Genomic DNA, 15590 nt, shown 5'->3' with positions numbered 1-15590 from the left:
CAACATTGGTGACCCCTTTACTTTCCATCAAGTGTCATCATCAGGTAAGAAATTAAACTAGACAATTCCGGCACTGCCAAAATTTTGACAGTGGCACGAGGGGGCTGCTGGTGTTATCTATACCACTGTTTCTCAAGCCTGGTCCTGGAGTGCCACTGCCCTGCATGTTTTAGATGTAACCCTGCTCCAGCACACCTGATTCAAATGAATGGCTCGTTATCAGGCCTCAGCAGAGCTCAGTAACGAGCTGAGCATTTGAATCAGGTGTGTTGGAGCACACCTTACATGGAGCAGCAGAGCAGGGCAGCTGGTGCAAGATCCCTCTTTATTTAAATTTGGTGGGGGCTAACCCTTTCAAATTGAACTTTGGCGAGAGAAGAAAGGTTTTTCTACAAAAAGATCCAAAAATGATGTGTCTCCTATTCAGCGTTTGGATTTTACGGCAATTTTAGAAAACAATTTCAGGCGATTTCTCACTGGCTCTGTCACTCTAACTCATGATGTCATCCACTCTAGGGGGAGAAATTCTGAGCATTTTTTGAGAAACTTTATGGTCTTCAGATGGTCATAGCTCGAAAACCGTAAAAGATATCAAAAAATGTGCAGAGGTTAATTTCGACCCGACAAAATCATCAGCGTTTTAAAGTTTGAATGAAGTCTCTAGGAGAAAGTATGGCGAAGCAGCGGACAATTGAAAAAGGCTGAAATTTGAGGAAATTTCCCATTCATTTCTTACGGGAAATTCTTCGCGAGTGGCTCTTGCGTTGCCCCGGCCACTAATGAACCAATACTTCGCTTTCTAACTAATGACATCCACATCAGTCTCAGCTGTACTTTGCACAGTACTTATTAGCATATGCTAGCATGCTGACATGCCAAACTAAGAGTACATCCACATTAAGCTGATTAAATTTGTTAACATTTAGTGAAAATGGTAAACATTACGTTAGCATTGTCGTGTTAGCATTTAGCTCAAAAGCAACACTGTGCTGAAGTGTGGCTGTGGACTGTCAGATAGCTGTTGCCGCTGTGACCAAGTCTCTCTCCAGAAGAGATGAAACAGTCTCAAATATCCTGGCAACGTAATGCTTAAATCAAATTAACATACAACAAGGTAGTGGAACTTAAAAAGGCTCCCACTTTTGAGAACATCAATGTGCTCACCATCATGAAAAGCAGTCAACATATAATTGTCTACTAGTTATGTGTGCAATGGGAGATTTTTCACAGCAAAATGAAGATTAGATTTGGTGGAAGACAGTAATAACAAATGAAATCAATGAAACCAAACTGTTCATTTCAATTTTGACCTACAAGCCTTGCAGTAAAACCACTTTTACAGCGTTATTTAAACATATATGGGACAGTTTGGGTGTGTTCAGCATTATTATTACTTTCAAATAGGCAGTTTAGAAAGTTTAAAGTGGATTAAACTTCAATTCAATTATCCATTTGGAATTTCAATATATAACCTCGTCAGGCAAATATGGCAGTGAGTGTTAGCCTCAGAGTAGCCACTTATAACTCAAGTATCCGGTGCTCTGGTTGAGTATCAACTTAATATAAAGGGTGGAGGGAATATAATTATTAATGTCAGTGTGCCAGCCTGATATACTGAATAATGGCACACTGCACACTTCACGCGCACAATCACAAACAGAAACAGGTCAAAGGCACAGAAATACAACAGCTGAACAGGTTTATTTCCCAGGGCTTTGCATAGCAAACAATGTAGAAGAGGACTACAACTGTGTAGGTGTACAATATACACTCCACTGTAAAAGTCTTTGCCAAAAACACTGCTGATGAGTGAATACATGGTTAGACATTCACACACATCATCTGATCTGAGGTATAGACAAACATATCAGGGTAGAACTAATACTTCATATAACTTAAAAAAAGAGCAGCTTGATCTTTTGAGTCAAGCCTGTAACATTTCCTCAGACACTTGACATAAGATGGGTTCTGTATTGTATCTCAGTCGACTAAATACCTGTTAGCATCTGTCACTGAAATTAATGGACGCTGTCCAACACCAGCTAGTCTCATTATAAGCAATAGGTACCGCCAACAGACACTTCACCGCTTTCAATTGATTAAGGGTATGGTTACACATGCAAGTTCAGCTTTGGTGATATGAATTTTGCATGTGCAGGTGATGGTCATACACCTGTATTCACATATGTGTGTTCTGTACCCTAATGCTGTAGCTGATGAGAAAACACTTTATGATGCTTTATTGATGAGCAGTAGCAACTGTTTACCCAAACTATGGCAAGTGTCTAGTGAAACCTTTATCTTTAGGGAGTCTAATATGCATTAAATATATATATAAATTAACCACTGTGATGATTGGTGTAAGCTTACTGGCCACTCACAATGCCTAAATCCAGTGCAAAACATTTCTGTTGCCAATAAACTAAGCAGGGATGAGTTCAAGATGAGACACACAAACGCAAGGAATAAAAGAAACTGGGAAAAGACAAGGTCCATTTAAAATATCTCAGTTGTACATGAAAAAGCTGAAAGACCTACTGACAAAACCTAAAACATTTCTGTAAAAATGCTTGAAAAACGCACCACACAAATGAAAGCAACAGAAGGAAAAAGAAAAGCCAGGGGCTGAAAAGTTTTAGAAAAAGAAATGTCAAAAGACAAAAGCTTATTTCAAAAGATTCTATGCTATTAAATGTTCAGTAAAGTCTATAAAAACTGCTAACATGTTGAGAAACACTTCAAGCAAACATATTCTAGCACTCTCCCAATGTCATCGTTCATATAAATAAAGAGATCTATAATCTAATTATTCCCAGATGGACCAGTGATCTCAGAATTGCATATTTTTTTCTCCCACAATGCACTCTGAAGCTTGTTAACACACATGCACACACACACAGGTCACACACTAATCAGCCAATAGTAGAGATGACAGGTGAGGAGGAAAATAAAATGGGTGAAGAGAGAAAATCTGACTGATCAAAAAAAAAAGAGGAAAAACAACAACAAAAAAACAAAAATGAATCCCTGCTTCATAAACATGTTATACTTGAACACAGCAACTTCTTTAAGGAGCCACTGTCCTACTACCTACCTTTATCTTACTCAGCTATCAACACACATCACAAACATACACACAACATGAATACACAGATTTACCATCGTAGAAGTCTTCCAGCCGGCATGAACTCTCATATTAGCACATGAAAGAGACACAACAGGAATCACGGTTTTTCAAATGTAACAAGAAAAAGTTAATGGCTGCAAAGAGAAGTGAATTTTCCAAATCTCTTAGTATCAGTGCAGTAGCAGTGCAGCAAAAACTATGCAAAGACTGTGGCTTCTATAACGGTGACACCTGTATGGTTAGTTTAATTCCTGATGCTGAAAGCTTTGGTCTTCTTGATGTTGAGGAGGGGAGGTTTAATCTTTGGTTTGTTGTTTTCTCGCTCTGATGAGGGAAACCGACGACTGTAGATGTCTGGGTACTGCTTCTGAAACTAAAGCGAAGACAATGAAAGTCAGGATTGAGTGACTTTCCATGACCAAATGGCCACATAATACACATTTCATATATATTTTGTCCATATGCCCATGAGGGTCTGCATGGATCTTCTTCACTGACCAAATGTAGTACAAACAGAACTTCAGCTGTGATCAGTCTCAGTTCTGTACCGTTTATCAGGGCCTTTGAGAGTAACTTAGCACCAAGCTGAACAGCAGTGTTTCACTGCCCTCTGCCCACCTGCAACAGTGGTATCACTGATGCCACGCTGTACACATTTCATCACTGCAGCAGGTAAGACGTTAAGATAAATCCCTCCCCCAACACCTCTCTAATGTTGGATTAGGAGGCCTGTGTCTGACCACCTCTGTAACTTTCCAAAACAGATCCAACATTCACGCTGACGTCATGAGAGCTGAGTGTGAAGCCCACTGAAAACACTGCTGCAAAATGTTACAAATGACTATTCAGTGGCTACAAGCACAAATATGAAGTGGTCATTTCCAGTCGTCATAACTATGTGCAACACTGGCGGAAATAGGACATGGAATAAGTGTAGCTGCTCTAGCAGGTGGCAGAGAGACTAGCATAGTGGAGGAGCAGGAGTTACAGATTTATTTTGGTTACCAGTTAAATGGTGATTGATTAACAGACAGATCGCATCCATATCCCAGTTAAACTGAGTACTGTGTAATAACACTCTTTTCTGACTGAGCATTAGAAGAATGTTTTGTTACCTGCTTCAGTTTCTTGCGTCTGTCTTTCTCACTTATGTTTTGGTCTGTCAGCAGCATCTCCAGCAACTCCTCCATGGCTTTCTGGGAAGATGCCAGCTTTTGCTGTTCAAACTCAGCGCTGCTAATCTGATGGCAGAACGTGTAGACGGGTATTGGAACGGGAACCGGATCGCTGCCATCAACATTAGAAACACTGTCGATCGGGACCTGGGGTCAGGACAGGAGAAAAACGTCTGTATGTCTGTGTAGATGACGACAGATATTCAAGGCTTCATTCTAAAACCTCAACAGAAGCTTCAAATGTGAAAATAGAACATTCTGGACAGCCCTACTTTCAACTACATTTTTACACATTTCACACTGCGAAATCAACTCAAAATACTAAATGAAAATTGCTTTGAGTCCATAGTAAGTAGCACAACTTCCAGAATTTATACTCTCTATATGTAGGAGGTCACATCTGCACTGTACATTTCATTTTTTAAGACTGTCAAAAACTTGTCTGTGTCTACAAATATGCTGTCCTACATAGCCTGCTACTGCAGCAGTTATCAGGATGTACCTGTGCTGTGCGAAGGTACTGTATATAGTCAGTGATAGCAGTGAGCAGGTACTCCGGGACAGAGAGAATGCTTTGTTGATGGTCCATTAGAAATGACACCAGTCTGGTAGCTAACAGCTCGTCCAGATCACACTCCACAGCGCTGCCCAAGACACAGGCTGAAAACGTGTGAACCATCTGGAAGGAGAAACACAAAAAACAGAGAGAAGACAGGTAAACAAAGACAAACACTCAAACCAGTCACTAAAAAAACAAAAGAACAGTGGAAAGTAAAAACATAATTGAAAAAAATGAAAGGTGAAGATAATGTGTCACTGTTCTCCAGGAAGGAAACTGTTACAGGGGGACAAATGTATGTTGTTTGTTAGTTCTCGAGGAAAGGACGTCACATCGGTTTTGTGCCTCACCAGCGTTCGGGTACCGATGGCGGGGTGGAGCCGAGGCATGTCCACATTCTGACTGATGCGTGACATCATCCTCATGAGGAGCTGTAACTTCCTGCGGGAGGCGGGGGGGAGGAGCAGAGTGCAAAGCTGCAGGGCCTCGACAGCCACACGCTCACACTGAGGCTGGAGAAGGCCTGTACACATACACACATGGTCATACAGTAACAGATATGACGCAGATGAGTTCTGTGGTACAACCGGCCCGGAAACAAACAGCAGGTGAATAACTCTGTGGCCACATTCATCCATTACTGCTACGTCACATTCACTAGATTAGATATAAACGAATGGATGAATGGATTGATGGAAGAATGGACTGATGACAAGATTAATCAACTACAGCTACAGTACAAGAGGAGTCAGGTAAGATTTATAAACATTTTATGTATTGTAATATGCTAATAAAAGGATGTGCATCCCATTCATAGCCCTGATCCAGGACAATATAACGTGCATGCATGGATATCTTCTGGAACGCATCCATTCATAAAATTTCATGCTGAATAAACATGAATATTTTCCATAAAGATTTTTAACTTCAATGTCACAGATCTGATCATTTTTGCTTTTGAAAAGCTTTTTCTAAACAGACAGAATAGCTTATCACCCTTCAGAACACAGTACATTTACCAACTCCAGACTCTATACAGTAGCGTTTAAGCATAAATAAGCTACTGCCAGGCGGTGGACTTCTTCTGCTGGGAAAACAGGCAGCCCAGGCAAGAAGCAGATGCTGGTGTTGTGCTCAAACAGGAGAATGTCATGACGGGACATCTTCAAATGCTACAATATGAACTAAGTTATAAATCCAATATTTCAGGTAACTTTGGATAATGTTATCTGCGTCTGTTAGTCTGGTGCACTGTTCATCTTACTATGCTCTGATAATCGTGAACCAACATTAATGCTAGCTTACCTGCTACAAACAGTTGGTTACTAATGTCATTTTTATCAAATGTTAGTTGCCAATACAGTTTTAAGGCTGAGTATGTCTGCTAGCTACCTGTTCCTAATTATGAAAGCTGTGTCATCTGAATTTATAACCAAGTGAATGTAGTTTCCTGCTGTCAGCTAACATCAGGCTAGCTTACCCCTGGAGACGGCTTCGACGAGTTCCAGGACATATCCATGCACATAGTATATGGTGGATCAGGACTGTCTGGTTCAATGCCTTCATTTACAGCACTATTACAAAATCTTGTGGTCAGAGGCTTGTTTTTTGTTGAGCTTGTTAGAAGTACAGTAGCATATACCTTTAGGAATCACCAAATGCTGTCTAAATTCTCAAGTTCTTTCAATGCCTCTTTCACCACAGCCATTATTATTGAATATTTTTTTTTAATCTTTAATATTCCCAGTGTCCATTTTAGCAGGTCCACTTTGTCTTTTGCCTAAATCAAAGAAGACGTGGTAAAGCAGAGTAAAAATCAAAAGTAGCAGAGAGGAAATACAAAAGCAAGCAACTTATAACGCGCTGCGTACCTTAAGCCATCTAAACTAAAGCTGAACAAGTTGTAGATGAGCTCTATGATCCTTGATAACACAGACCACCAAAAAGTGAAATCATCACCTTGACTTCACCCTTTCAAGTTCAACAGCAGTTGCCACTTTGCAGACCAGTAGTGGTTAGATGGAGTTAGTTTGATTAGACATTGATAGACATGCAAACACACAGACAGGTAGAGGAGAGAGGCTCTTACTGTGCTCACGTTTGGGTTGGGGGGGCTGGGATTTGCTGGTGGGCACACAGATAGGCGGTTTGAACAATGAAACAGGAAGAGACGGCTTTGACACGTCTAGAGAGCTGAGGCAGCGCCGGACAACAGCAGGTGCAGGGAGTGTCCGAAGATTTGAGGTACTGGAGGCGGCTCTGGGTCCACTGGGTCTGGTAGCAGCGTGAGACCCTTGTACTTTGGTCATAGCAGATGAAGAGAAGGAGGAGAGAGGATGATAGGAGGGCAACGAGGGAGGATGGGAAGCAGAGGAAGAATGATACTGTTCTGCAGGAGTGTTCACGTTGAGGCAGCTGGTTGCTCGGCCCTGCCACTTGGTCTCCATGACATCTTCCTCCCTGGTTTCTATGACAATGTCCAGACAGCTCCCTACGCTGCGTGGCCGCAAAGGGCGTGACCTCGGAGCACCTGACAGTCCTGCTGTAGAAACCACAGATAGCCTATTTCTGGTTGTGGGTCCTGGAGCACTTTCACACAGAACAGATGTAGAGTCGGTGCAGCTGTGTAGGGTTGTGATGACAGGGCTGTCATCCTGGCTCCTGTTGCTATAGGCGCAGGATGCCAGGCTGTCATTGGACAAGAACAGCTGTTGCCGGGTGAGAGGGGCAGAGTCATCTAGGATAGTTTCCAATGAGCAACTCCTAGTTTGAGGCCTTGTGGAACCAACTATACTCATGCAGCTGCCTCCTAACTGACTGTCACCTGTACTGGAAATGCCTCCTTTCAGCGCTGCCAGGCGTGACTGAAGCTTCCCACCAAGCACCTCTCTCATCGGCGACTCTGTCTCATCACATGTCCCCTGTCTGAGCAGCGACAGGAGGAGACACTCTGTGGAGCGGAAAGATGCCTTGGCTGGAGGAGGGGCTGTTGGGAGGTCAGGCTTCTTGCGTTTCCCACGCTGGTGTACTGTGGGTGCTGCGACATACCCACAAAACACTGAGAGCAGAAGCAGAGACAGAGAGAGCCAAGTGGTGCAGGCAGAGGGTCAGTGCAAGCAGACAGTGAAGGGGAGGGAGAGGCTTTGTTACTTCAAACTTTTACTGTACAAACAGGACCATGAGCTGGTCAGAGACAACACATAACAGGCATACACACAGAGAGCACAGCTGCTCATATTGCTGTTAGGACTCCACAAACAGAAGTGACAAAAACCAAAACCTCTGTTAGCACTCAAAAGGCACTGTTAGAGGTCAAAGCACACAAGAGCACAGGATCCTGTAGATAATCCGGTCATCTTGAACATCCTTTCCCTGCAACACTAGAAATGAGCCTTTTAAAAGCACTTTCATTTAACTGCTGTCTCAGGGTCAGGAGCAACAACCGACATCTTAATAAAATTAGTCCAAAATACCTACCCAGGATGTTGATAAATAGTTCGTACAGTTCGTATGTGAGTAACGGTTGTGGAAGGCTGTAGAAGTAATCAGACACGGTTTTGAAGACATCTCTCTCAAAGCCGGGATAGGACGGCTGTGCGCTGTCGTACTTCGGCCCTGGAAATAAACAGCAGGTTACTTCAGCTTTCACAGAAGTGTACGCTATTTGAAAGCTTTTACTTCTCTAATTACATTCAGAATCCCAACACAAACCTATGTAGGAGTTTGATTTCTCTACCTTCACATTGAATTCTAAACATCTATACAAAAATGAACCAAAAAGGTGTTTATTTTACTGACTGTGACACATGATTAAATTATAATGAAAACAGGTGAGATGCCTGAGAATACACAGTACAGAAAGTAATTCATTTATTTATCAAGCTTAACGAATTCAAAATATAGGTCCAAAATTACATTTAAAAACTAAACTAAACAAACAAAAAACCCTCAATTCTTCAATGATTATGCAGGACAAAGGTGTCCCTCGGTTGCTGCTACTCACAGTTGGCCAGGCTCTTCATGGCAGACAAAACCCAGTGTGGGAGGTCATCTAAAGAGATGATTAACAGATGGATTGATTGCCAGTTACAGTATATTGTGAGTCCTAAGAATGTAAGCCATTCGACTGACTACAATTCTTTTATAGTGTTGAGTATATTGTGACGACAATCTCAGTATCCAGTGAAAGATGTGTTCAATTATAAGGGCTGAATAGAGAAAACTAATTTGAATACAACTATAGCTTATAAATAGCTTGTGATGTGTGAGTTTTTTTGTTGACGTATAAACCTACTGGTCTTGTCGTCCAGTGTGACCACTCCATGCTTGTTGACTTTGGTCATGTTATGGATGATGTTCTGTGGGTTTATGCAACGTTGGTCTAAAACCTCATCAAGAGATGCGACACCCAGAATCCTCTGCAGGCTGAAAGACAGCACACAGTGTTTAGTTACACACACAAAAATCTGTCCGCTCTCTGGCCTTCAACCTTTTGCCTCATGCATCACATTCTTCCTAATTTATTCTACATGTTATTAAAATAAAAGGAAATGTGCTTTGAGATAAACTTGTCACTTTATTCTGGTAATAATGTAATAATCCATGCTGTAGATGTTTATGACACAAAAAGTAAAGGGTTTTCTTCAGCTCAGTGTGTGTGTTCATACTGGGTCAGAGTGATGTCTCTCCAGATCTCCTGTTCATCCTCCACTGTCAGCTCTCGTCGCTGCATCTGCTGCTCTCCTGTTGGCTTATTATCTCCTGCTGGCTGGAAGGCAGGATCTACATTTTCCTGGAAGGCCCAAAGAACACAAATCACCATCACACAATGAGGTATTTTTCACATTTAGACCATACCTCAAAGCTACAGCTGTAACCTGACGTTTTGTTTTGAAATGTATTCATATTAGTATACATCTAATGTTTAGGATTCATTTGTATGTAACATACATATAATAATCAATGTCCAGTCTAGCTCACCTGTGTCTCCTTTTCATGCTTCTTCATACTCTTAAACCTGAAGAAACCTTCCTTGTCCCTGAATGACGGCCTTTTCTTAATGGAGCTTGGAGCCGAGGTTGGAGCGGGACAGGGAATGGGCTTTAGAGGAGAAGTCGAGGGGAATCTGGGGGAAAAGACAGGACATAGACTGTGTCACTGTGTTTGTGTGAGCACAACCACCATCAACCTTTACACATATTTTTCAAAATTGTGTATAAAAGCAAGTTTCTCCAAAACTCTGCCTACTTGTACAGCACAGTGTTGTCCTCCAGATCCTCTGAGCCCCAGCGACCCTTCACATCTTCAATCACATGGTTCTTCAGAAATTTCTTGAGGAGCTGCACCGTCTGCTGCCTGGTGACATCAGGGCCAAAATTGCTGTTGCTGCGGAGCAGCTGGTGAAGCCATTCCACAGCGGCAGAGGCGGTGAAGCAGGAGGAGTAGTGCCGAAAGTTCTGCCGGTGTTTCCTGAGGGGCATACCAGCCCGAAACAAACGAGTCACCTCATTCCACTGAAAAAGAAAAGAAAGGGAGTTAGGTACAGACTAACTTATGTCACTATCCAATTTAACTTTAAGAGTCAAACTATGTGTTCTGACTGACACTGCGCTCTTCTCAGACAAAGTTCCCCACAGTGAGGACAAACAAAAGAGAGAACAAAGACGTGTTGAAATTATTAGTCAATTCATCGACGAGTGGTCGTACAGGGAAACAGCAACACTTGTAGTATAACTAACATGTTTATTGTGAAACCAACAGTTTTGGCTTGAGGCCTTCCTCTGGGTCATCCAGGAGCCACAGCTCAAAGATCGTTGTAAAGTTTGTGCTACAACTGTGGCTGACCGGCTGAAATTTTGACCATCAGACTATTTTTAACTTCAAAGCACATTAAGTTGAATATCTCAGTTGCGAACCTTCAGTCATGAAAAAAAAAGAAAAAGAAAAGGCAATTAGAAGCCACTACCTTGTTTTCAAACTCTGACACTGTGAGAGGCATTTTCCACCGTCTTTTCATATTTTAAAGATTTAAAAAATGATGAAATAAATGGATCAACAATGAAACTTATTTTCAGTTGCAGGCCTGGCCTATCTGACCAATGTGTTGTCATCCCTGCCTCAGTTCATACTGACTGACTTACTGCTCAGCATCTATTTGTATGACTAATTGGTTAAGAGTGAAGCTATGTCAAAATAACTCAATTATAGTTTTTCAAAGCTGTATACCAAAAAGAGGGCAACTGAAATTCACTGACCGGGCGCTGGATTTGACGAGTTAGTTTTAACAGCGCTGAAACAATTAATATATTAAATCTATCTAGATGACTGACAGGGAATCACTTAGTGTTGCCACCAAAATTGTGAGATAAAAGTAGATAAAAGTTAAGATTTTGGTTAGCGAATATTAATGATTCTACCTCTCTCAGGTTTTAATAGTTAATATGACATCATTAGGTTTTGGACTGTTGGTCGGACAAACCATTTAACTGACCAAAAGATTAAACGATTGATTGAGAGGATCCTACGTAACGTCATATTCACGACAATGACAACAGTCGTTAGGCGCAGCCATAGTTTCTAAAACATTTTAAGTCTTGAGACAAAGCCAGGTACTGGACAAGAGGACAATTAAGATGAATTAACGTTGGTTGCGTGACGTTTATCTTAACACAGTTAACAGCTATAGTGCTGCCGTTGACGATATTTTTTCGCATGAACTAAGCTAACTAGATTAGCTAGGTATCGTGACCATATCCGCAAGCTACTATCAGCCAACGTTAACTTACCAGTTTTGTGGCTCGGTACGGTCCAGGGGTGATAACGTGAGAACTCATATTCATTAGAAACAGACAGCGCTAAAGTTTTCACTTCAGCAGATATGACAAGGAAAAATATCCATTACGCGACGAGGGATTTACGGATGTTTAACAACCATCTTACGTGTGGCTGCATTGAGCCTCTCCGTCTGTTCAAAATTACGAGCCGTGCTTTTCTGACACAGGATTGGTCGGCGCACAGGTCACGTGATCAGGCTCGAATTGAGGAGAGTGGCGAATCAAAACAAACTGATGGCAGCAGATCTTAACTTAAAAACATCTGATTTACTGTGTTTTTTGTTTTTACTTTAAGGACCACGAGTACGTTCTCAGCCACCGCACATTCAAAACCAAACGTTCTGTGACGCTGTTTGCTGTGCTGCAGTTTGCCGACGGGAACAGGGGAGGAGCTGCAGGGTCAGCAATAAGTGTGGAGTCAACTTTAATGCATTCACTGTCTCACACTCACTTGGAATTTACATTAGCATTTCTTAACAGGCCTTATGTGGTGATCATCCGTTAAAGGCAGAGAGAGAGTGGTGGGGGGTCAGACAGAGACAGTGGAGGTTAGAAACTTTTCAAAGGGATAGATGTTAGGAGGGTGGGGTTTGCCCAAGCCACTGCAATACACATGCTAATGTATGCAGCCAGTAGCCTACTAACACAATAATTCCAGCTTTTTGCTTTGCTTTATGACATGGTGTGTTATCCTGCCGGAAGTGGCCATCAGAAGATGGGCACACTGTGGTCATAAAGGGATGGACATGGTGAGCAACACTCAGGTAGGCTGTGGCATTGAAACGATGCTCAATTGGTACTAAGGGGCCCAAAGTTTGCCAAGGAAATATCCCCCACACCATTACTCCACCACCACCAGCCTGAACTGTTGATACAAGGCAGGATGGATCCATGCTTTCATGTTGTTGACGCCAAATTCTGACCCTACCATCTGAATGTCACAGCAGAAATCGAGACTCATCAGACCAGGCAACGTTTTTTCCAATCTTCTGTTGTCCAGTTTTGGTGAGCCTGTGCGAATTGTAGCCTCAGTTTCCTGTTCTTATCTGACAGGAGTGGCACGCGGTGTGGTCTTCTGCTGCTGTAGCCCATTTGCCTCAAGGTTCGACATGTTGTGTGTTCAGAGATGCTCTTCTGCATACCTTGGTTGTAATGAGTGGTTTTTGGAGTTACTGTTGCTTTTCTATCAGCTCGAACCAGTCTGGCCATTCTCCTCTGACCTCTGGCATCAACAAGGCATTTTCGCCCATAGAACTGCCGCTCACTAGATATTTTCTCTTTTTCGGACCATTCTCTGTAAACCCTCAAGATGGTTGTGCGTGAAAATCCCAGTAGATCAGCAGTTTCTGAAATACTCAGACCAGCCCGTCTGGCACCAACAGCCATGCCAAGTTCAAAGTCACTTAAATCACCTTTCTTCCCCATTCTGATGCTCGGTTTGAACTGCAGCAGATCATCTTTACCATGTCTACATGCCTAAATGCATTGAGTTGCTGCCATGTGATTTGCTGATACACTTACCTGTAAGTTTCTACTTTTGTTCAAAGGCGTGTCAACAGCTAATGGAAAGAACACATTTGTTACTTTAATGTGTGTTATCCTGAGGTACCTTTCACAAGCATGCCATTTACAGTAATGTTTGACTTGAATACAATGTATCATTTGAATTGAGGCAGCATCATACTACATGTTGATCATCTGAGTGATGATAATGTTGTTTTTATACTTTGCTTTTGTGCCATTTTATTTCAATTTATTTATTCAACATGTGTCATAAAAGTCAAGGTTGTTTAAGACCAAATAAATGATTGTCCCCAGAGTCCGGTGATGGATGTGTGTGATGACAACAAAGTGGAAGTCTTCACATGTATACCTTTACAATCACTGAAAAAGAAAAATGCCAAACCCGCTACTCTTCTGGAAGATGCTGGAAGCACATTTGAAATTTTGTCATCATTATTATTATTTGTTTATTTTGATGAATTTTATCAGTGTCTTATAATGCCCTGAATTTATGCCACAAGCTGCCATGTGTGTGTAGCACTGTGTGCTTCATTCCCCTGTTCTGATCATTTTAATAGAAGTTTACAAGTTTATAACAAGTTTAACTGTTAAACCATTTAGGTAAAAATAAAGAACACTGTTTTCTTTGTTCAAAACAAGTTGTCTCTGCTATCTAAGACTCAATGATGATCGCCTCAATATCCATTCAAAATATGGTATTTTACAATGCGATACAAGGCCTTGAAAGTGGATTATACTTTTTGGACGAAAATACTGGTTTATACTGAATCCCTGAGCACGGCTGCCCCCAGCTGGTCATCATGGGAACCTACCGTTTGGACATCTCAAGCCACAGCTTGTGGGTTCAAATATTTTCAGAAGGCAAAGCTGAATCTCGTGGACAAAGCTCTAATCTTATTATATAATTGTATTTATATATTAACCTTCTGTTACTGTAATACCCTTTTGCTTTTGAAAAAATGTTTTATTAATAGAAGTTATCATGGTTACAATGTCTCAATGGCCTATTAAACAAACCTTGCAACAGATGTTATTAGTAATGTGGTCGTCACTATAGCACTGGTTTTACATGTGGGTCACCCCCCGCCTCTTTGAGTGTGTAGTGCCCTTTTTGAAAATTAGTAGCGTGCAATTATCCTTTTTCAGGAGGTGTGTTTCTATGCAAAGGTCTTTGATTCCTGCCTATTTCATAGTGGGTTTGAACCACTGAACCACACCTGGTCTCAACACTTCCTGCATATACATTTATTAAAAAGGCAACTTATAATAAACTCAGTGGGGAAGTTTTTCATTTTAGTACTGCACTTACATACAATTTTGAGGTGCTTGCATTTTTCCCATTTGATGCTACGTCATATAATGTACAGCATTTCAGAAAATATGAGACTTTTCACTCAAGTGCATTTATTTGGCAACAAATGCTACTTACTTGGCAGACTAAGAGTTCACAAACATAATTCTGTAAAATAATATATTAATGGCAGTTAAGTAAAGTAACATTTTCATTGGTAGAAGAACTACTATATTTTTTTTTACTTAAGATAAGTTAAGATAAGATAAGAATTTATCGAGCCATGCTGGGGGAAATTCACTACTTTCACAAAAAATACAAGTAACAGAAGTGGAAAAAGATACAAAACAAAATCAACTATAGAGGTCATCTACATCATATACAGATCAGTATGAAAAATATTGCCTTGTGCATGTTGGCTTAATTTTACAGTGGATTTTGAATTGCACATGAGCAAAATATGAATAATAAAATACAGTGTCCAAGTAAAAGTGTCAGTACCACAGAAATACTCCGTCACAAGTTAAAACCTTTAACTTAAGTTAAAGTATAAGCATCCAGATGTACTTAAAGTACAGATAAAGAATCGCATAAATGTAGCAGAAAGTATAATATTTCCCTCTGAATTGTAGTGGAATGAAATAAATTCAAATAAAAAATGAAAATAATGACCTTCTAAAGAAACGTTTATTTACTTGCAATGCTATTTAACATTATGGGATTTGATTTGTAGCTTAATAATACTCAACATTGCATTTTTATTAGTAATTGCGTGTGTTTTGTCAAGACTTGTTCCTTCTATCAAGAATGCATTATGTATCTCCTCAAAAAACTGCCGTGACCCGGATTCGAACCGGGGTTGCTGCGGCCACAACGCAGAGTACTAACCACTATACGATCACGGCGAGCTGTCTTTTGGATGGATCCTGTTTCTGATTCAATCGATAGAGTTCGCTGCTCTAGTAGTGAACAATTTTTGTTATGTGTTAAAACATGACTCAGGCACAAAAATAAGTTACTATCTAAAACACTTCAGCACGAGTGAGCAATAATGTGGACATTGAAGCAAAGACCGTATACA

At 41.0% G+C, this 15590-nt stretch overlaps 1 protein-coding gene and 1 non-coding gene across 3 annotated transcripts; both read right to left on the bottom strand.

Moving 5' to 3' along the window:
* Nucleotides 1-1682: 1682 nt before the first annotated feature.
* Nucleotides 1683-11815, bottom strand: depdc1a (DEP domain containing 1a). Of its 2 annotated transcripts, XM_041935091.1 has the most exons (12): nt 11647-11815; nt 10109-10374; nt 9842-9986; nt 9529-9653; nt 9156-9286; nt 8865-8912; nt 8339-8476; nt 6951-7919; nt 5212-5384; nt 4805-4981; nt 4243-4449; nt 1683-3500 (listed from the first exon to the last, which is right to left on the bottom strand). In XM_041935091.1, exons 1-12 carry the CDS (start codon nt 11698-11700, stop codon nt 3372-3374), a joined length of 2562 nt encoding a protein of 853 aa, XP_041791025.1. In that variant the 5' UTR covers nt 11701-11815; the 3' UTR covers nt 1683-3371. The 2 variants fall into 2 exon arrangements, with proteins under 2 accessions (XP_041791025.1, XP_041791027.1); XM_041935093.1 differs by lacking the exon at nt 6951-7919.
* Nucleotides 11816-15342: 3527 nt separating this feature from the next.
* Nucleotides 15343-15414, bottom strand: trnah-gug. The gene has a single exon. It is a non-coding gene; the product is annotated as a tRNA-His (tRNA).
* Between the last annotated feature and the right edge of the window lie 176 nt (nt 15415-15590).

This window comes from Chelmon rostratus, chromosome 4 (assembly GCF_017976325.1).
Source record: "Chelmon rostratus isolate fCheRos1 chromosome 4, fCheRos1.pri, whole genome shotgun sequence".
Classification (NCBI taxonomy): Eukaryota; Metazoa; Chordata; class Actinopteri; order Chaetodontiformes; family Chaetodontidae; genus Chelmon; species Chelmon rostratus.
Note: the sequence above shows the minus strand (reverse complement) of the source record. Positions and strands in the feature narration are given on the sequence as shown.

Excerpts from the sequence above, each read along its gene's own strand:
- depdc1a (XM_041935091.1), bottom strand. The coding sequence starts at position 11,700 with ATGAATATGAGTTCTCACGTTATCACCCCTGGACCGTACCGAGCCACA. Across the intron at positions 9,287-9,528 it reads AGAGACATCACTCTGACCCA|CCTGCAGAGGATTCTGGGTG; the intron begins GTATGAACACAC and ends GCTGTCTTTCAG. Across the intron at positions 8,477-8,864 it reads CATGAAGAGCCTGGCCAACT|GGCCGAAGTACGACAGCGCA; the intron begins GTGAGTAGCAGC and ends GTTTATTTCCAG.